General features: G+C 39.7%; 1 protein-coding gene across 1 annotated transcript in view; it reads right to left on the reverse strand.

The window, feature by feature from the left end:
* Positions 1-22,209, reverse strand: part of SI (sucrase-isomaltase) — a 106,382-nt gene that overhangs the window by 36,037 nt on the left and 48,136 nt on the right. Inside the window, exons 25-40 of the mRNA XM_081862055.1 lie at positions 21,317-21,466; positions 20,575-20,778; positions 20,025-20,179; positions 17,453-17,621; positions 16,458-16,554; positions 15,710-15,822; positions 15,448-15,573; positions 13,786-13,914; positions 13,406-13,516; positions 12,739-12,801; positions 10,584-10,718; positions 8,905-8,989; positions 7,724-7,862; positions 2,412-2,545; positions 1,324-1,358; positions 1,115-1,231 (exon numbers count right to left, since the gene is read on the reverse strand). Coding sequence (XP_081718181.1) covers positions 1,115-1,231; positions 1,324-1,358; positions 2,412-2,545; positions 7,724-7,862; positions 8,905-8,989; positions 10,584-10,718; positions 12,739-12,801; positions 13,406-13,516; positions 13,786-13,914; positions 15,448-15,573; positions 15,710-15,822; positions 16,458-16,554; positions 17,453-17,621; positions 20,025-20,179; positions 20,575-20,778; positions 21,317-21,466 — 1,962 coding nt within the window. The remainder of the gene's footprint in view (positions 1-1,114; positions 1,232-1,323; positions 1,359-2,411; positions 2,546-7,723; positions 7,863-8,904; positions 8,990-10,583; positions 10,719-12,738; positions 12,802-13,405; positions 13,517-13,785; positions 13,915-15,447; positions 15,574-15,709; positions 15,823-16,457; positions 16,555-17,452; positions 17,622-20,024; positions 20,180-20,574; positions 20,779-21,316; positions 21,467-22,209) is intronic.

Below are 22,209 nucleotides of genomic sequence, written 5' to 3' on the forward strand. Positions count from 1 at the left end.
CTCCCTCTCTGCACAACACCTCTCCTGCGAAGGAGAGGCGCTGCGCGGAGAGGGAGAACTGTGCAGCGCCCTTCAAGTGAAGCTGGGCTGGAGAGATGGCGCGCAGCTAAAGAGGCAGCTTCCAAAGCCGCGCGTCACCTCTCCAGCTGGGAGAGGGTCGCGGGGCTATTCCTCAGCCCCGCGCATACTCTCTGGGCTGGAGAGATGGTGCGCGGCTAAAGAGGCAGCTTCCAAAGCTGCGCAACACCTCTCCTGCGAAGGAGAGGGTCGCGGGGCTATTCCTCAGCCCCGCGCACACTCTCCGGGCTGGAGAGATGGCGCATGGCTACAGAGGCTGCTTCCAAAGCTGCGCGTCACCTCTACAGCTGGGAGAGGGTCGCGGGGCTGTTCCTTAGCCCCCCGACCACTCTCCGGGTTGGAGAGATGGCGCGCGGCTAAAGAGGCTGTTGCCATAGCCGCGTGCCACCTCTCCAGCCGGGAGAGGCTGCGTGCAGCTATGGCAATACCACCACCTCCTGCAAAAGCCCACAGGAGCCGCACACCCTTTAAGGAGCACACGGCTCCTGTGGGCTTTTCTAGAGGAGGGAGAAGGGACTGACTGGCTGCGTCAGTCCCTTGTCCCTCCTGAGGAAAAGCCGCAAGAGCCGCGCAGAGCTTGTGTGTGGCTTTGGGGAGCTTTTCCTGCCTGCCTGCCTCCTGCATTCACCCCATAGGACGCACACACATTTCCCCTTCATTTTTGGAGGGGGAAAAGTGTGTCCTATGGGGCGAAAAATACGGTAGATTGTTTGGTTTTAAATCACGGTAGATTATATTTTAATATATTAGAAGGGTTGTTTTAGTGTATATTTTAATTATTGCACGTTCTGTTATTAATTATCTGTGTATTAAAAATGTTGTCTAATTGGTGTTCTGCAAACTGCTTAGACACCATCTTGGCATTAAGTAGTATATTAATTTAAATATGATAAAAATAATAATAATTGAAGATGATGCAGCAAGGGAATGCTCAGGGGGAGGAGACTGCACTTTTAGATGAGGGCGCAATGGAAAAGAAGCAGATTTTCACAATGTAACCAAAACAAGTAATTAAACAATGCATAGCAAAGCTTACCATATAGCCTATGCCGTTGTGATTCCTGGCAAATGGATAAAAGGCTCCCAGCTGCATCCAACGGGCACACATTTGGTAGTTTGTATGTTCATTGAAACCACAGATATCTGCTCCAGTCTGAACATATTAAAGTAACTGAGTATTAATGCCACATATTATTTCAAATATAGGATAATAGGTTAAATTGTGGGGTTATGACTCAGACTTACGTAGGATATTCCGAAAAGGCTGAACTCCATCATACCTGTAAGAGAAATAGTCTAAGTTTATCAAATGCACCTCCCTTCACTGTAAAAGTCACTTATCTAACATTTTGTTTGGGTCTTATTCAGTCACATACATACAAGCCGTTAAGCTGAATGTTAGTTAACTGGCAGGCCAAAATGGAAGCATGGGACAGAGCATGTGTCAAAAGGGCTTTAGTTTAACTCTAGGAGTCCTTCTCGTTTACCTGTCACTGAGATCACTTAAAGTGACAGGCACAAAACACAGATGAAGATATAATCCAGTTACATTTATACATGGAATTTGGAAGTTCTGACCCAAACAAACTTGGCATGCATTGGACCTCCATGGTGCATTACATTTCTGCCACATAATTGTATCTGTGAGATTGCTGCATGTGCATTTTAATACAGTTATGTGCATTTTTTTTATGTGCTGGAAGCCTGGAATGTGTGTGTGCATATCACGTACAAAACTTGTTTGCATTTTTAGCAGAACGGTGGCGGGAGAATAATAAGTGAGATGGAAGTTAGACACAAATCAATGGAGGTAAGTTTTGCATCAAGATTTTCAGATGATTCTGTCAGTAGACAAGGCCTTTTCAGTGGTGACCACTAGCCTTTGGAACTCTCACCCAAGGACATGAAATCGGTCACATTAATACCAGCTTCTCAAAAAAGCCTTGAGAACCCACTTAGGATTTGTACATACTTTGTAAATACTGCTGAATACAGTCATCACCTTATTAGGAGTGCAACATGAATCTTCCATTGTTGTCAGTAAAAATACTTATTGTGCAGGAACAACAATGCCTAAGTACAACATTAATGTTGTCTTTTCTTTCTGAACACTCTGTCACTCTGCCTGTTTGTGGGGAGGGAGGGACAGATACCTTTTCTATGGCCATCAGTTTTTATTTATGCTCTTGTTGCAAAATGGGATACCAATTCTCATCAGGCAACAACTTTGTAATATCACTATTAAGAAAATCTTGCTCATTAAAAACAAGTACAACTTCCAGAAAACATACTACTCATCATAAAACATATCAACAATGTATAATTTAACTCACCAATTATAGATTTCAAAAGCTGATCCCAGCGCGAAAAGTTATCACCAAGCCAATGGCCTGCCCATTTGCCACTCGACGGATATGTTGAACGAGGAATGACAATGCCACGTTCTCCAGTGGCACTTTGTAAAGCACTAGGATTGGAAATTAAAATAGAAACCAAACAAGTCAGAAATAAAATCCAGTGAATGTTAAGGACTGAAAGGTGTTTAAAAGTATACTTGCAAAATCATAGAACTCCTATTAGAATAAACAAGTTCCGTTATAAATACTGAAATACTAAATAAGATGGATAACAATGTGTAACAGAAAAAGAAGTAGAAAATTGATTCAAAAGTGTGTGAAAGAAAGTAATAGAAGTGAAAAGAAATTGCAACTGAATAGATTGGAAGTCTAAGCCAAGGGTGGGGTGAGGGATGGTGGTGGGAAAAGGAAGTATCTGTGGGACTGAGTGTAGGTATGTATGAATATTTTAAAGGATTGTATAAAATGTCTGTTTGCATATTCGTAATATGTATGTATTAATGTTGAATTATTTTAATAATAAAATATTTGAAAAATTAAAAAAGAAATAAAAGAAATAAAATCCAGTGAATATTTAGAACCAATATATATAGAATTAACAGGTATGTAAATAATTTTTTTAAAGCATCTATTCAGATTCTACTACATGGAGGCTAGGGTGGAACATTTACTCCAAAGCAGTGTAATTGTAAGGAAGCAATCCTATAGAAAAATCTGCCAGGATAAATAGATTGCCAGCTGTGTCAAGATGTGACAGCTTAACTCCCACATCCTTGATTCCTCCGGAGATATACCAGCATATTCCAGCTCAGCCAGGATCTACGCAGTTGACTCAAGCCAAGTTGATTTTAAATTGCCGTAAAATGTGAAAAGGGGGCATGGCGGAAGCATGGTGTGGCAAGAACAGATGGGGTGGTACTTAGGCTGCATCCTAAGCCCATTCAGCTCAATCATATGACCTGGCAACTCAGCATAAATTAAACCAGCAAAAAAAGGGTGGTATAACAGAAAACACTATTTAAAATACTTGTTCTGCCTCTCCACTGGCCTTTGCACTTACCAAATGTTTCAGTGCAGTTCTTGGTTCAAAAGACATGACCAAATTTAATATGAAATGCAAGCACATTTAGAATATATTATTTTGAGAGAAAATGCGCTGTGATAGATTTCTTAAAGCTATATTTAAATCTGGATTCTTTTTCAGCTTTGTTTGTTTGTTTAAAAAGTGCTGTTGATTGTGGAGATGGGGCAGAGTAAACTTATGAGTTCTCACATGCAAAAGTGACAAGGACTGGATATAGACAAAGTCACACATCCCTACGCAAAATATGGACTTTTAATTCTTTATTTAATATCTTATTTCTAGCTGGATATGTTTTTCTCTCTTAAAAAATACATATTTCAATCCATATGTCCTGACAGAAAAACACTGAACTGTGAATTTTCAATCATAATATGCATCGTGATACGTTGAAGTTGCAAACAAAGTGCAGTCACATTCAGAGAAGTGTGAGCATAAGAACAGCCATATTGGATCACACCAAAGGACCATTTAGGCTAGCATTATCTTCTCACAGTGACCAACCAGTTGCCTATGGAAGCTTGCAAGCAGAACACGAGTGCAACAGCAGCACTCTGCCCAATTGTATCTCCCGGGAACTGGTGTTCAGAGTGTAACAGGCCTAATGTCCCCCAGTGAGTTTTGTGGCTGAGTGGGCATCTGAACCTGAGTTTCCACAGTCTTCGTCTGACCTTCTGCTGCATGGACTGGCAAGGATGGTTTCCAAAGATATTTGGTCAGCTGGGGGGAGGGGAGCTTTCAAGATCTTAGTCCGAGAGCCTTAGGAATTGGAAAGCTTCCTGGCTTCCACTGGCTGTATTCTGAGGGCTAACTCAGAGGATGACACAGTTCCCAGGACCCTTACGCATCAGTTTTGAAAGTCTTTTAACACCGCCCTTGATTTGCTAATAGTGTGGAGCAGCTGGAGGAAAAACAGATGGATTTATGTCTGTTCACACTGAAAAAGGGAGCGGCAATTTGATAATAACGAAAGTGAAACAAATAATAAACTAGGCTGTCTTGGCTCAGCCACATTTAGTGGATAAAAAAAGGTAAAGGGACCCCTGACCATTCGGTCCAATCGTGACCAACTCTGGGGTTGTGGCGCTCATCTCACTTTATTGGCCGAGGGAGCCGGCGTCATGTGGCCAGCATGACTAAGCCGCTTCTGGCGAACCAGAGCAGCGCACAGAAATGCCGTTGACCTTCCCGCCGGAGCGGTACCTATTAATCTACTTGCACTTTGACGTGCTTTCGAACTGCTAGGTTGGCAGGAGCAGGGACCGAGCAATGGGAGCTCACTCTGTCGCGGGGATTCAAACCGCCGACCTTCTGATCAGCAAGTCCTAGGCTCTGTGGTTTAACCCACAGTGCCACCCACGTCCCTCATTTAGTGGATAGCTATCCCTTAATAAGTTTGTACAGTGGTACCTTGGGTTACATACGCTTCAGGTTACATACGCTTCAGGTTACATACGCTTCAGGTTACAGACTCCGCTAACCCAGAAATAGTGCTTCAGGTTAAGAACTTTGCTTCAGGATGAGAACAGAAATCGTCCTCTGGCGGCGCAGCGGCAGCAGGAGGCCCCATTAGCTAAAGTGGTGCTTCAGGTTAAGAACAGTTTCAGGTTAAGAATAGACCTCCGGAACGAATTAAGTACGTAACCTGAGGTACCACTGTATATTTTGAATGAAACCGGTAAATAGTTTCAAAGCAATACTTGGCTTAGTATTCTCTACAGAAGAAAGCAATTTTTAATGCATTATTTACAATTTTAAAGATACCATCATCCAGAGTGATGAATTATTGCCTGCTAATAATGTTCAAATCATACTTTAGTCTACCTGAACTAGAGAATGTGAATCCACCCACCCATGTCCATTCAGCAGTTTTGCAAGTGTCATGAGTGACAGCAAAATGCCAAGATCCTGCCACGTATAATGTGTACTCAGGGTTTTGTTGTTGTTTTTTTAAAGGTGGCCTCCTGGCCTCTACTCCCCCCACCCCACTTTCTCCATAGTAATATCAAACTTATCAAGGCCTCCAAGGTCATTACAGTCCACAGAGTGTTTAAGGGGAGGGGATGTTGTTCTTTGCTTGCTCATTGAATTAGAAATATTACCATTAGATCAGAGATTATCTAAAAGAGAATATAACTCAATAAGGAATTAGCATGTGATAAAGTTGCCTCAGAGCTGAAGAAATAAATTGCTGAAGAGCAAGTCTTGCCCATTTTCTTTACATAATATGCACCCTCTTGCCCCTCTTTAACATTTACTTTTTAAAAAGTGAATTGTTAAGGTTATTAATTTAAGAATGGGTATACAGAACACTTAATTTAAAATAATCATTCAGTGTAGCCTACGTGGAATCCTAGCCAAACAAATACAAGCTTTTTAATTAAAGTAGTCCATCACATATGAGGCTTGGAGCAAGGGGTTATTTTCAACTTTAATTTCTTATGCTAGTCTTAATGGCCTATCAAAAATGCTGAAAACTGCTTTGTGACATCAGTGAATGGCAGAGCAGTCTTTATTACAGTTGCCGGAACTTTCTGCATCTGCATCACATAGGACTGTCTCAAGATGGCCTTTGAATACCTCTCATAAGAGGAATCCCATTTATATGTTCCCTGTGTTGCATCTGAATGCACGGAAACAAGAGTGTTTGGCGGGATGTAATTAAACATCCATATTAAAACCACTAAGCTGGCCATTTGGTTTCACAAACCAGGTCAACAATTAAGTTGCACAACATAATCTGGTTATTAGAATATGCGTACAAATAATTTGCTCCCAGCTAAGTGAGGAATCAGGTCTCTTAATATCGTGCCCCAATGTACTTGCAGTCTTAGAAACAAGACAATGAAACTTGATGCTTAAAAGGCTATTCAGGCTGTTCCCATGGCACTCAGCATCTACAGATACATTGTGCATGCACTGCCATGGTGTTTGCTAACATGAACTGGAGATCTTGGACGCCATTCACATAACTGGTGGTGGAAAGTGGGAGGGGAGTGACAAATTACAGTCCTGGCATGTAAAAATGTTTTCCCCACCTCAACTCCACTGCCACTTCCCTGGATTTTCAACATGTCAGTTGAAGTACACAGAATACCAATATGGCCGATATCGGACCCTTCTTCATAAACTTATTGTAACCTTTTTAACAGAAACTTTCAAGGCTACCAGCCTTCAGAATCTACCACAGAATACTATGCAACATAATACCAATGAATGGCATAGTGTTCCCTAGATTGGTTAACTACACCCTGCCTGAAACTTTGGAAAATGGCTGCCTGTCAGTTTAGATGAATTGGGCCAGTAGACAATTGCTCTGACTAAGGCAGCTTCCTATGTTCCATCAAGGGATTATTGATATTGCAGAGTTCTCTGGTCACTGAAGGAATGTAATCGTGTAATCCAATGCATGTCTACTCAGAAGGAACTCCCATTCAGCTCGGTGGGACTTACTTAGTCTTCTAGCGGTAAACCATAAGCCTGTGTTTCCCAAACTTGGGTGTCCAGCTGTTTTAGGACTACAACTTCCATCATCCCTAGCTAGCAGGACCAATGGTCAAGGATAATGAGAACTGTAGTCCCAAAATAATTGGAGACCCAAGTTTGGGAAACACTGCCATAAGCACTTATTTGCTAGTTGTGAGGGAGAGTCGTACCTTGGAAGTCAAACAGAATCTGTTCCGGAAGTTCGTTCAACTTCCAAAACATTCAAAAACCAAATTGCGGCTTCTTGATTGGCTGCAGGAAGCTCCTGCAGCCAATCAGAAGCCGCGGAAGCCCCATCAGACGTTTGGGTTCCAAAAGAACATTCACAAACCAGAACAATCACAATCATGGGTTTGCGGCGTTTGGGAGCCAAAACGTCAGAGTTCCAGGGCGTTTGGGATCCAAGGTACAACTGTATTTGTGAAACATATACCCTACAGTATAGACTAGTTAAGAACTCAATAATTTTGATGGTGTGTTTTTTTTCTTGTTCAAACAAGTACAAATAAAGGAAAGGGCAAGATTTAAATATGTTGATGTTTGGTGTTTTTGATATGTATGGTGTGTTTTTTTTAAAAAAGATAAAATAAGCCGTGTATAACTTTGTAAATCATTTGTACAAATTGTTTCTAGTAAATGGAGAACTGAATTGTTTAAAAGGTAAGACAAGCCCCAGGGAAACAATGTACCCAAAAAGGAAAAACAACAACATGTAACTTACTCATATGTAGGCTTCGTTTGTGACCAGCCATATAGATTGTGGACATCATAGTGTCGAACTGGGGTTCCATCCGGCAGAAATTGTTGACTCTGCATGCACAAGGTTTTACTACTCAGCCCAACTTCTCTTCCTAATAAGTCTAATGAAGAACAAAACATTAAAAGAGGTTAAACAAAATCTTACCCATCTTCTGCTTTCATGCTTAAAAATCAATTTATAAAGTCATGTTGGAATATCAAAATTACAATTTCTGGTTTGGAGTAGACTCCAGAGGTATGGTATTTGAATGGCGTAGATAAAATATTAATTTGACTCTTCTGAATTTGTGTTGTGCGTATATGTCTATGTATGTATGTATGTGGGGGTGGTGAAGGTATGTCTGTGGCCCCTTCATGATTACATGATTACTCCTCTTAAGGAAGCTGTGCCTGGAGGAAGAACTTTGAGGGGAGAGACTTCATCAGGCAAGGCCTTCTTCCACCAGCCTTGCTCCACCCTCCAGTCTCGGCTTCTCAGTTTGTATTGTATTATTTTATGTACTGTGGCTTGCCATTTTATTGATTATAGTTTAGAAATTATTTATTGTTACAGATAGGTAGCCGTGTTGGTCTGCCATAGTCAAAACAAAACAAATTCCTTCCAGTAGCACCTGAAAGACCAACTAAGTCAGTTCTTGGTATGAGCTTTCGTGTGCATGCACACTTCTTCAGATACCAAGTATCTGAAGAAGTGTGCATCTGAAGAAGTATCTGGTATCTGAAGAAGTGTGCATGCACACGAAAGCTCATACCAAGAACTGACTTAGTTGGTCTTTCAGGTGCTACTGGAAGGAATTTGTTTTGTTTAAATTATTTATTGTAACTGTTGAGTGGATTTCTGTTTAACTTCTTTTTGCTGATATTATTATTTTATACTATTCTAATAATTGTTGAATGTTACTTTTTTGATGTAGGTTGCTTAAAGTTCTGTTTAATTATTACATTTTTTGTAGTGCATTAGATTGTTATAGGATGTACATTTTTTGTTTCTTCAGCTTGTAAACCGCCTTGAGTATTTTAAGGTAGAAAGACGGTATACAAATTAAAAATGATGATGAGGATGATTTGTCCCAAACTCAGCACACACCTAGTATATAACAACATTACAAGTGATCTAAAAGTAGGCATAGAAATTACACTTACTTGGTATATATACAGGAAAATTTAGTTCGGAGTTCCCACAGCCACCAACTGCACCATTGACAAAATTTGCTGGTTCATTCATATCCTTACATTGAAAACAAAACAAACACATAAGCAATATGGACCATCCTTTGTGTTTCTGATAGCCTTTGATTATACTATGAAAATATATGAGGAGGCATCATGTCTCTCCATTCAAGGTGTCCAAGAATACTGAAGGTGTGCCAAGATGAAATGAAGAAATGAGCCCAAGTATATGCTGTGTATGTGTAGGGGACGTATATGTGGAAGCTATAAAATGATTTATTAAAAAGATATTTCTACTGTACTTTGCTTGGGATCATCAGGTATCACAGGTCTATGTGAGTGTCTGGATTTCGGACAGTTCAAGGTTACTTTTTCTGTTGTTTAAAATGCTATGGTTTTGATTTAGAAAATGGGACCCTCTATAATTATAGACCACACATCCTTTTCCTCTTGGAATGTTTTATTATTGACTCAGTAAATTTCATAGCTGCATCCTATATTCCTTTATCAACAATTGTGACTATTCTTTTCTCTTTTAAATCTATTTATTCTTTCTTTTTTTCCTGTACCTGCCTATTGTTATTAGAACTCCAGAAAAAATAATATTTTAGGGGGGGGGGTGGATTGTATCCCATCCTTCATCCAAATAAATACAGGCTTCCTTCATCCACCTCCCAAACATTTCTTGTACTGTGTTGAGGAGCAAATTCAGTGTCAATATATTTCCCCATAACAAAAACCTTGGGCATCTGGGCTCTGGTAAATGCTAATATACATTTATTTGCATCTTGCACTGAAATGATGGACAACATTCACAGGGTCAAGATAACAAAGCAGATGAAAGCAGACGAATGCAGAAATAGGATAGCAATGATTTATGGGTAGACACACATATTTGATATGGTCCAGACCAGTGTTTTTCAACCACTGTTCCGCGGCACACTAGTGCGCCGCGAGATGTTGCCTGGTGTGCCATGGGAAAAATTGAAAAATTCAAAAGATTTAAAAATAAAGTGTTTTATAATTTTTCATATTTCTGTTTACTTACTATCTCATAATAAAGTAATTATAAAATACATTCTTTGTGTTTATTTGATTCCTATTCAAGAGAATTACTTTATATATAGTCAATATAGTCACAGAGTTAATTTTTTTAACATTTTCTAATGGTGGTGTGCCTCGTGATTTTTTTCATGAAACAAGTGTGCCTTTGCCCAAAAAAGGTTGAAAAACACTGGTCCAGACAACCCTTTAGTAACAAGGACTCACCTCTTTGCCATGACCTTTGACACTTGAAGTGTATATTTTTAGGATCCAACTTATTTCTATAATTGTAAATTGCTTTAAATATTGTATTGTAATGTTGTGTTTAAAGGTTTGCAACCCACCCTGGAACCTTAGGGTGAAGGGTGGTTAATAAATTAAATCATCATAATCATAATCTACCCATTAATGTAGACGTATCCTATTACTAGCACATTTCAAGATAATTTGGATAGTTTTCTCTGCATAAAAACATAACTGTTAGTGTAAGAAAACTAAAATGACATTAATCCGCTGAAAATATGAGTTGCTTTTTTCCAGTATCTCTTTTCCACATCCATAGCTGTAGAAAACAACATAGACAATGCTAAAATAAGTGCAGGACTTACAATCCATAGGCCATCAAATTTAATGCTATTTGCTGGGTTGGTAGGGTTGGTGTGGAACTCCTGAATTTCTCTTTTCCACCACTGCACTGTAGAGTTGCGGAAGAAGTCTGGGAATGCAACGTAAGCTCTGTATAACTGGAATAATAGAGAATGTGAAGAAAACATCATATTACTTAGATACAATTGCTTATTTGTAACTAATAGGCAAGAAGTGTGCAGGATCCATCGCTGGAAAAGACTGACACCACGTGAATCACAGAACTTTCAAAAGCGGAGAGGTCTGACTCCTCATGGTCTATGAATGCATTTTCAGATTCTCTTAACAGTTTGCACAGAACTAGTCCGCATTAGGGACGTTTGTTTGTTTTTAAAAAATAATATTTATTAGAAGTTTCAAAAATTACAGAAAAAAGCAAAGGAGAGAACAACAAAAAAATAACAAAACATACATAACAGTACATCAAAAAAGGAAAAAACCACACACATAAAAACCAATACACCAATAACAATAAAAAAACATACACATCCAATATTCCATATCTCCATCCTTCATTTACTTGTTTCACCGACCTCCTCATACCTCCCTTTTTGTATTATAGTTTAAGTTATTTGTTTCAGCAAATTCTTTCCATCTTTCTCAATTTTTATTGAGTAATTTGTCTTAACAGTCTAACCTATTAGTTAACTCAGCAAATCCTTTCCATCTTTCACTATATTCTGTCATTCAATTTACCTTAATTTATTTTAACCTTATCTTACCATAAAATACCTTAAAGCTTAAAACTTAAGATTTATTTGTACATAATTCCTTATATCATTTCTACTAAAGCCAAATATTTTCATTCCAACATTTTTCCTAATGCTAATTAATTTTACACTAATTCCCAAAATATTTTTTTTTTAAAAAAAAGTTTTCTTCCAATCTTCCTCCAGCGTCTCTTCTTCCTGGTCTCAGGTTATGTCAGTCCTTACTGTCCACGCATTAGGGATGTTTTTAATGACTGATGTTTTAATATATTTTTAATCTTTGTTGGAAGCCACCCAGAGTGGCTAGATGGGTGGGGTATAAATTATTATTATTATTATTATTATTATTATTATTATTATTATTATTATTATTATTATATCATGGGTCTGCATACTTCCTTAAGAACAGAAGATCTTTTCAAAACTAGCAAGTGGGTAGCAGGCAGAAGGTGGTCCAACATCTGTACTCTATCTTCTGCCTATCCCTGCTTTACGTAATATGCCCACACACACATCTCCATGGTCACTATGGACAAAGTCTAAAGAGCCATTCAGGCTGAAATCCTATACACCAGGCATGTCCAACTCTGAGGAGACTACAATCTACTCCCAGTATAATAAAACTGGCAGTGATTTACCCATTGTCATTGCCAAAGGTTTTTGAGATTTTTTTTTGGGGGGGAGCATTGCCCAGAGTTGTTGAGCTTTGAGCTTTCAGGGAGTACAACACAGGGAATATAAGCTTTCACAGCAGTGACAGCAACATTTATGAGACATAGCGCCGGGGGCGGGACGAAGATTGATAGATCAGGAGCACACAGGTGAACAATTTATTTAAGCCAGTGATCAACCTGAAGCACCCCCAGTATCTGCCTGTAGAACACGGATGACCAGTTGGACATGTCTGCTATACACACTTAACCAGGAGCAATTCCTATTAAACTCAATGGGATTTACTTCTGAGTAGACAAGTACAGGATTGCATTGTTGGGACTTTTGCATAGGAATTGTGCTTGCCCAAAATCATTTATGAAGTCATTTCTCAAACATGACTAACAATTGCTTGCATCACTCTCCATGGTGCCAAATACACTTTGCATTATGGCACAAATGAACTGCTTTTTTAGGGAAAGGGGGATCGAAACTACCTTGGGCTTACCAAATTCTTCCCCCGCTAGCCTTGCTGTCATTAGTTCATTATTATGTGGGGAAGAGGGTTACTGGTTCGTGGTTTTTTTTTTGTATTTTTACATTGTATCTTTATGTTGTGAACGGACCTGAGATCCATGGATGAAGGGCGATATACAAATTCAATTAATTAATGAATTCAATTATTATTATTAGCACTACTGCATTGTTTTCACAATTACTGGGGCTTTTTAAAGGAGAGACAGAAGTGTAAACTTACCTCTGTTTGCTCGTCCCAGGGTATTGATGTATTCACAACTACACCAGGGTAATCAGGCCATACCTATGACGGCAAAGTTATTTGAAAATAGTTAGCATAATGAAATAATGAAATGACAAGGTTTGGGGAACTTTCCTTTGCAAATGAACCACTGCAATTCAGTCAGAAAGGTGGAGTGGAAATCCCTCAAGTGATAACAATAGAGTTATTTTTAAAACAAAATCTTTTTAAAACAAAATCAAGGGTTACGTTATCCTGCTCCAAAACTGAGATGGTGGAGAGATAAATAAAAGGATGCAACACTCCTTACTTTCATTACTCCTTTCTTAAAGTGCCAACATATGGCTGTTTTGAGCATGCACTCTTGTTCATTGGAATTTGCTAATACCAGATCATAATTATACTGCTAGCAGCAATTATTATCTGAAATCAGATGACTTCTAATAGTCTTTTCAAGAAGAAATTCTAATTTTTATTTTTTTTACATAAACTAAGGAGTTTCTCAGCTGGTAGACTATGGTTGCCACAACCTGGCAACCATAGGGAAGTTAAACCACCTTTACTAAGATGTACAGAGGCCCAATTTAACCCAAAAAAGAACATTTAAGGCATTTTAAGGCACTTGTACATGGAATTAATGCTAATGACAGTATGCAAAAAATATTACCTTCCCCCACACAATATCGCTGCTATTGGGCCATTTAATGAAGACATCGTCCTCAACCCCTCTTGTGAATGGCGGATAAGGCTTGGTTTCATTCCCAGAAATGGCTGGATCCTGAAATGAAGAATTTTGGCTTAAGAACTAAAGTCATAATAGTTATTAAAGGAGCAATCCTGTTCTCAAAATATCCCAGCTTTTAGGATATCTTGGTGCGCAAGAGCCACTCGAATGGAAGGCTCTACCAGTGCAGCCATTCCACCAGGGAAAATGCAAAACAGGCACAGCAAAAAACAGGTCAGAGTTCAGGGTGGCACAGTGGAGGAGCCCAGTTAGGCCAACATTAAAGTCATTAGATCAAACAGGAGCAGAATATATGTACTGACCAAAATGATGATAAATCGCATTCCATCCAGTTTCATTTTGTCAACCAGAGCCGGAAGCTTTGAAAATTCTGGACCGATAGTGAAGTCCAGCTGCCGTTCCATGTAATCAATATCTGCATATTGTACATCCTATGGAGAATAGGATCAAATGATCTTAATCTACAGTTTTAAATGACTAATTTACAGACAAAGGTGAGGAGCCAAAGTGTCACATAGGCCAAAGCAAGGTTGCTCTGCAACATCCAGTGAAATTTTCACCTCTCTTTCTTCCTTTTTGTTGTTTAAACAGCAGCTCCAATACTACACCAATACTACAAACTCTCTTCAGTTTTAATACAGTTTGCTAGGTGACATGTTCAAGTGTATTTTTATCTCTTTTTCAATTCCCTTTTAACTACTTTTGACTACTCCTTTTAACTTACTCCTTTTAACTTTTAACTAATTTTAACTTACTCCTTTTAACTACTCCGCTCATTTTTAAGATCTTTCCTGTTTTGAAATCAGTTGCGACCATCTTGTTCCCTCTGGGAAACTTTTCACTTAAATATATACAAGGTGTGACCGGAAAGTTTGGTGAATGGTCACAGAAATCGGGCAGCGAGAAATATCCAAACATACAATCGGCATCAGAAACCCATGAAATGCTCACAATTGTGTACGGAGATGAAGCCCTAACTCAAAAAACAGGATATGAGAGGTTTAAGCGTTTCCATGAAGGGCAGCAAACCATCGAAGATGACCTTCGGTCTGGCAGACTGTCGATGAGCAGAATGGTAGCAAATGTTGACAGAGTTTGTGAGTTGTTCATGTGGGATCTGTGTTTGTCCATCCGAATGATGGTGGAAGAATTGCATATTCCGTGTGAAATCATTACTGAGGTTACTGAGCTGTCCCACCCTCTGTTTTCTCTTGATCTGGGTCCACCAGATTTTTTTTCTTTTTCTAAAACTGAACTCTACACTGAAAGGGCACAGATTTTCCAACATTTCACATGTCCAAGCTGCTGTGACAAGGGAACTGAAAGCAGTATGAAAAGAGGACTTCTCCAGAAGTTTCCAACAGTTCTACAAACGTTGTCAATGGTGCATTGTATCAGAGGGGGGCCTGCTTTGAAGGCCTGTATGTTCGAATATTTCTCACTGTCAGATTTCTGTGACCATTCACTGAACTTTCCAGTCACACCTTGTAGAATTGGATAGCATTGTAGCCATTGTTCTCAAGTAGTTCTTTGACACTTAATCTCACACCAGGTCTTGCCTTGACTCAGGAGTGAATCCAGGGTAGTCCTCCATTTTGTCAGCTTCATTGCTAACTATTCTAAAGCACCTTAATTTTTTCATATATAGAAATGCTGACTCTTTCTTAAGAGTCACAACCTAAATGTACATTTTCCCAATTCCTATGATTATTCAAATAAATATTCTATGGACTATCACCATTGACACTCACCATGAAGAGAAAATTATCACTATGAGTCCCAATTTACATACCTGCTTATCATGCAGTTTGCTGGATAACTTTAACCTAGCCATTATCTCTCAGCTTAACCTAATTCATATGGTTGCTGAGGCGACAACAGGTAGGGGAAGGAACCTACTGCCCTGAGCAAAAGGGCAGGATTAAAACAGAATGAATGAATGGTCATGTCTACACACAACTTACATAGGGTATCTTAGCTGCTCTCATTGCATCATAAAGATCGGAGATTTCTGTGTCATTTCCGTATCCATAGCGGCACAATTGGAATCCCAGACTCCAGTATGGTGGCATGACTGGACGTCCAATGAGCTAGAAATAAGAAAATTAAATACATGATATTTGCGTTACCTTACTCTGGCAAAAAAAAAAAAAAAAGACGTAAGATGATAGTATCTTTAGTATAGGCTTTGTAAGATAGTTTCAGATGTATTACTGAACCACTTACTGCAGTGTATTCCTGAACCACTTGTTCTGGAGTTGGTCCCAAAACTACATAGAAGTCCAGGATCCCTCCAATAGTACGGTAAGTCAAAGCAGGAGTTGGTTGGAGCTTTACCTCTGGAAATTCATAAACAGGAAATGGAACTATCAAAATGACCAGTAATTGCCAAAATAACCCTCTTCCCCATCTGCTCCAGCAGGCTGGCTGAAAATAACTTGGGCCCCAAGGGCATTCCCATCAATAAATGAGAACTCCCTAGAATTCTCAGGGAATGAGCCAATCTCTCATTTCTTAAGGTAGGGGCACCTGCCAGTTAAGAATTAGCCTGTGACTTCCACAAATAACCTTTGTGTTCGCTAATACTGTTTCCTGACCAAGTCACAGGAGACTGACTTAACTTGAAATATGGATGTTGCACCAACCTTTGCGCTGTTGGTGTCCTTGCTTTCTGAAACTGAAAGGTTGAGCTCTCTATAACCAATATCAAGGAGTTCAGTGCAGCGCGGGCACAGTGGTAGGTGTTTTGGATTGGCTCTGCCACTGTCTCCACCACCCCTGCTGCCAATATGTAAACAGACAGGGCACTTGCCAAATAAGAGGCACCAACTCAAGATCTCATTCCAGCATGGGGGAAAGGGACTGTAAAAGTCAGGTTGGGGACTGGCATGGCTCACAGGTCATACACCTGTCAACCTGAGACAAACTGTGATTCAGAAATGCAACGTTTTCAGAAAAATGAAGGGCGACTTACCCATTCCATTGCTGTTCAGCAAGAGAACTCCGTGAGCATTTCCATCATTTTCTAGGCCCATGTAAAAGGGGTGAACTCCATAAGTATTAAGTTTGTACTGTAATAGTGGAGGGAAAAGAACATGCTGTGAGCAAACGCCTTGGCCAATTGATTTTCTCCCCAGCATGCTTCTACACATGTCAGCAAGGGTTACACATTTCAAGATCACAACAAGGTAAATATTAATTTCCCAATTTTTTCTCATATTCTGCCTTCAGATTGCCATGAGCTGAGATCATTCAAGCAGAAAACTATCATAAAAATACATAAAAAATGAAAGTTTCTTAAAACGTCTAATTTTTAGGGGCCAGGGGAGAGGGAATAAAGTGTGGGTGTACATCTGTGTGCGCAATGTATAGTACGATTGAGCTGTAGTGCTCTCTAACATTCACACAGCTCAAGAATGCACACATCCAAGGTGCATTCTAAGCACCTGGGACTGATGTAAACTTCTGTTGATTCTAGATTTCTTGTGTATTACTGCCAGAGCCATGTGCCTCTCCAGACTGGCAGCAGAAATTGTGAGGGGTGAGACTCACCATTAGCAGTGCATATAGAAATAATAATGATAATAATAATAATAATAATAATAACAACAACAACAACAACAACAACAATCATAATAATTTCCCTTTGGGACCGATGTCAGGCGACACCAGGTTCAAGAGTGGCTTGGGATCTAGCCAATCCCAGGGCATCACCTCAACCCCACCTTCCTCTTCAGAGTGCCCTGGTTGGAGACTCTGTGCATGTTTGGCAGCTGAGCTGGCAAAAGCAAGTGGAAGAATGCTTCCACTCCATCCACTGCCTTGCATCCCAGCCTGGTATAAGGGGCTGGTGGACTGCAGCCTAATTATTTCAATGGGACGCAAGTGCAACTAATTTAGTCCAGATTCAACACATCCCGATCTTTTTAGCTGAACGTTGTAATGAAGATGGTAAAAGAATGAACTCACCCCAGGAGACTGGTCCCTTGCAAACATCCCCCAAGTATGCCAGTCCATCTCATGTCGGAAGTGAGCATGCTCTGTTTCACCAAACCCATACACGTACTGAGAAGGGAGGCGAGTTGAAATCTGAATGAACATGTCGCTGAAGATGAAGCCAGGTACTTGAGAATCCCAACTGCAATCAAAATATTCAGCAGTTTTCATTAGAAAGAAGAAGAAAGCAGACTGGATTATATTTCATATATGAGGATGGCAAGGTTTCAGAACATTTGCAGGGTGAAGCGGGGGGAATGTCATTGCTGATCATCGGATATTGCGACACTCAATGTTACAGTGATGGAAAAGGCAAAAGATTTATACGATCTGAAGAGAAACCAGATGGAAAAACCTTTGAGATTATATCATAATGGGCATTTATTAGCTATGGTTGATCAGTTCATTCTACAAGGCCTCTATGACACACTATCAATGGTAAAGAGGAATAAGTCTATCCTGTTATGCATATATTTTTCCCTCAAGAAATGCTGCTAATTAATATTAGGTTCTAGATTTGCGTTGATACAACTTTCTCTGAGGGTTCCACTGTCTTCAGGGTGATGCAGAGTTTGCCTTCAACTTTCCTCCTATGCCCTTGTCACCACACTTCTGTTTCTCATAATGAAACTATATCAGATATTGTATAGTAGCTGACATGTGTGGTAGGGGTGGGTGTTGAACTTCACACCTCTTCTGTTTTGGATAGTCGTGGTCTGAGAAGAACTTCAGTGAAGTCCTGGAGTATTCTGATGATGTGTCATTTCCCAATGATTCATGGTGAGCAGTGTGTGAAATTTGAACCTTGACAGGTCTAGCCAACATGTTGCCCTCTAGATGCTGTTGAACTCCACTTCCCATCAGCCCCTCCAAGCATGGTCAGTGGTAATATGACATCAACCTCTGGAGGACCGCATTTTAGCCATGTTCCTTTAGAACAAACCTCTTTTAGATGCTATGCTTAGGCACATTCCCCAGGGACCTAGGTTCTCAGAACATAATTAGCCTCAACCATGCTATTTCTGGTAAAAAAATAAGAAGAAGAGGTGCTGGTTCTCATATCTTGCTAAATTTGCTGTGGGTGCCACCACAAAATGGCTACCATGGCTAGCAAAAATAGTCCCCCCCCCCAGAGCATATTGTATCCAGTCCTGCACCTCACCTTGTCTTATATTCTAGTTTAACCTTGCCACACTGCAGAGCAGGACATACTGAATGTCAAGAACCCAGGAAGATGTAGTGTTCCTAGGTCTAGTATTAAAATCATGGAGACTGCAGATATATCAATAGCCCTTAGGCCTGTGATGTCACACTTGCCTACCTACAACCATAAAGAGTGTCCCCAACAGAACAAAGCTTTAGGAAAGCTCATCACCTAGGTAGACCTGCCTAAAAACTGACTGTGACAAAATATTTGAGTCCCATCAGTACTTCTAATTTTAGCAATTCTCAAAACAGTGGGTTGAGATGGAGCTGGGGAAGGATATACATCAACATTCCTTCTTTTCAAATTTAAAATGTTGAACTGTTGTGGCAGAGGTGGGAGGAACAATCAGAAATCATTTAGAACCTGTGAGGGAAATATTTTAAGCACCAATGGTGCTGAAAAGGGTTATGATGATCTATAACATATCTGCGATGCTCCCGTCTGCTTAATGGTGTGCTTGTCTCTCTGTGCTATCTGATCATTTGAGATGACAGGTATGGAGAGGAAAAGCTAAACTAAGCTTAGTCTGTTTCCTGCTGATCCTAAAAGAAACAGAGTGAATACTGCAGTTCACAAAGTATTTACCCAAAGGCTTACAGGAGAACAGAACACTTCTAGGGGTTTTAACCATGAAACAGTAATATTTTCTCAGTTCACCCATTCTTTAAAAACTAGCATACTTACACTGAAATCTATTATGTGATCCTTGCAGACTTTTCCAACTTTATCTAAACCCTCATTTCTATTCTCCACCAAACCCCATGACCAATTACCATTTTAAATTTCCCAACTTTCCTTCATATTCTGCCTTCAGCAGCCAGGGTGACATGGGCCTAAAGTTAGACTTTAAAATGGTGTGGCAAGCATGAAGTCACAGCCTAACAAATATGCATAGCATATTGTTTACTTCCTTGATAATTGACACAGGAGGATCAATGACGCACGCAACAATCCACCTGATTCTCTCTCCTTCTAAATTCAGTTTTAAGAATGATATTCATAGTTTATGCTAGTTGCCGTGATAATTAAGTTGTATAAAGTGGCTTGTTCATACCCTTTCAAAGGTCAGTCAGTGAAAAATAAGCATGTAAGATAAATTGGTGGACGACTGGATAGATGAGAGTCAAATACTCAGAGCTAGCTAAGAAGCAAATAATAATAAGAAGAAGTAGTAAAGAAGTTTCTTAAGACCATCTGTGTAAGTGCCATTTGAGAAAAGAAGCAAAACAACCACATCTCTGCCCCCCACCCCGTGAACTTTGTAGTAACTTGGGGAACAACTTGGTATGTTTTCACACTTGTTCTATTCATTGCCCAGTTGTACAACCACCCACTTACATGACTGTTCCAGTGCTTCGGCGCCTAATTTGAATACCAAATGGATTGTTCTGAACTGCCACATCATAGAGGCGTTTCTCATAGGTGCTTGCAGGTGTGCTGGGGACGTTCAGTGGCACTGGGACTTCATACCTTTTGTTACTGTAATCATAAATCTGCAAGGAGGAATGGGTATTGCTTCCTTAGAACAAAGATGTTACAGAACATAGATCGCAAGGCTGGAATCTTCCTGTCCGCCCTCACCCTGCCCCATTAATAATAGTAAATCTCTTTAAAAACAACAGAATCTTCCTTTTGCTTTTTCGGGGCAAAGGAGAAATGTTGTTAGGGCCAGATGAACAGCTGCACACGATTCAAAATCCTTGATGGGTAGCGCCATCAGCAACATTTGGGAATATATTTCCTCTTTCATATTTTGGAACCAGCAAGGTTACAACTGCTTTGCCAGGCTATAATTAGTAGTATGAATCAAAAAGCTTTCGTGATTGATGCGAAAGTCACAGGCGGACTGTTTCAAGATAACTAGCTGCGGTATTTGCCTCAAATTTACCTTAAATTGAAGCATGTTGTTCTCATGGTATTTCACCTCCAAGCGAAGTGTGTCAATGGGTGTGACAGAAACTCTTGGGAGTCTAACAGGTCCATTGCCTCTGCCAAGGTTGACCGTTAAACCGGAAGGTGTGTACTGAATTTCTTCAACAGTATAACCATCATTGGATGGGTAGTAGCAGAATGGGACAGGTTCAACAGCTGGCTGTTGAGAGAAAAGACCTTCTTGTGTATAAGTCTTAGAGGCTCAAGAGTAGGCTTTCCAATGAGGTGAATGGAAGATGATATTTTCATTAGCTCCAGACACAATTTGTTGAACCAGGAAGTACTGGAAGCCATAGCCCCCATGAATTCCAGCAACAAATCCTATTTTCATTTGTTAAGAACCCTTTGTTGGTGTTAAATGGCTCACCAAGTCTATTTTGACCAGGTTTGCAGATTCTATGGCTCCCACCGGAGGAGTCTTACCATTTGCCTCCCTGAGTTTCAACCCATAGCCACTATGCCCCAGTAGAGAAATTATGCAGCAGAGGTGTGAACAGAAAGAAATCCATTGGATCCCTCTCAGTAGGGAGAGTTAAGCACGCACTTAAGCAAAGAGGAATCCAGAAAGCAAAACTTTAGCTGGATCTCAGCCAAAGATAGCTTGGCTGCAGTAGTTACACTGCTGTGTAACACTCATGGCCAACACACCCTTAATCATCAAAGCATATATGGGTTTATACTGTATGTGTGTTACTTACACTCCAGGTACAGCCAAGAGCCTCACATTTTTCTTTTGTTGCATTTGGCTCAAAATGGCAATCAAATCTGTTACTGTCACTGAAGACCTGTTCCCAGGAGACTCTGTGATCTTCTCCCAGTTTAAGCTGAAGGTTTGTTATGGTGGCAACCTACAAAAATGAAGAGTAAAATCCAAGTTGTAAATGCCACATGCATAAAAACTGTATTTATTTATTTATTTATTTCATTTATGAATCGCTTCCCATGAAATATCCCAAAGTTATTAAAAAATGAAAGCATCAATAAAAAGTTGGTTTAAAGTTTTCACAATTTTTTTTACTGATAACATAGACAGATAAATTAAGATAGATAAATTAAGGATCTGTACAGTTTTTTAACATGCAGAAAATAACATATGTTGATAAACCAGAGAGAGGAGCTGGGGGGGAGGGGGGTTAAGTCTGGGGGGGAGGGGAGGGGGTTATGTTTTGGGGAGGGGAAAGGGAAAAAAATGGGGAGATTCAAGGATGATATTTTTAGGGGGATAAAATGTCATGTTGAAACGACTAATAAAAATTTTTTAAAAATGAAGACATTGGATAGATAGATAAATATATAGATAGGATAGATACGGTATTTTTCCATATATACTACCGGTATATTTTTTCCTAAATTTTTGAAGTTTAAAATAAGGGGTCGTCTTATACACGGATAGTGCATAGTGCATTTTCTTAATTTTGAGTCCCCAAAAATAGGGGGTGTCTTATACACAGAAAAATACAGTATATTCTAGTCTGTATCTATAACAGATTTAAATCCACTATAGATACGGACTGGAATATATCTATCGCATATTTCTTGTGCCTGATACTTTACAAGTGGCAAAGGAGAGGACCCTGTTTTATGGGGGTTA

The sequence above is a fragment of the Podarcis erhardii genome, assembly GCF_964252035.2.
Source record: "Podarcis erhardii genome assembly, chromosome: 5".
Lineage (NCBI taxonomy): Eukaryota > Metazoa > Chordata > Lepidosauria > Squamata > Lacertidae > Podarcis > Podarcis erhardii.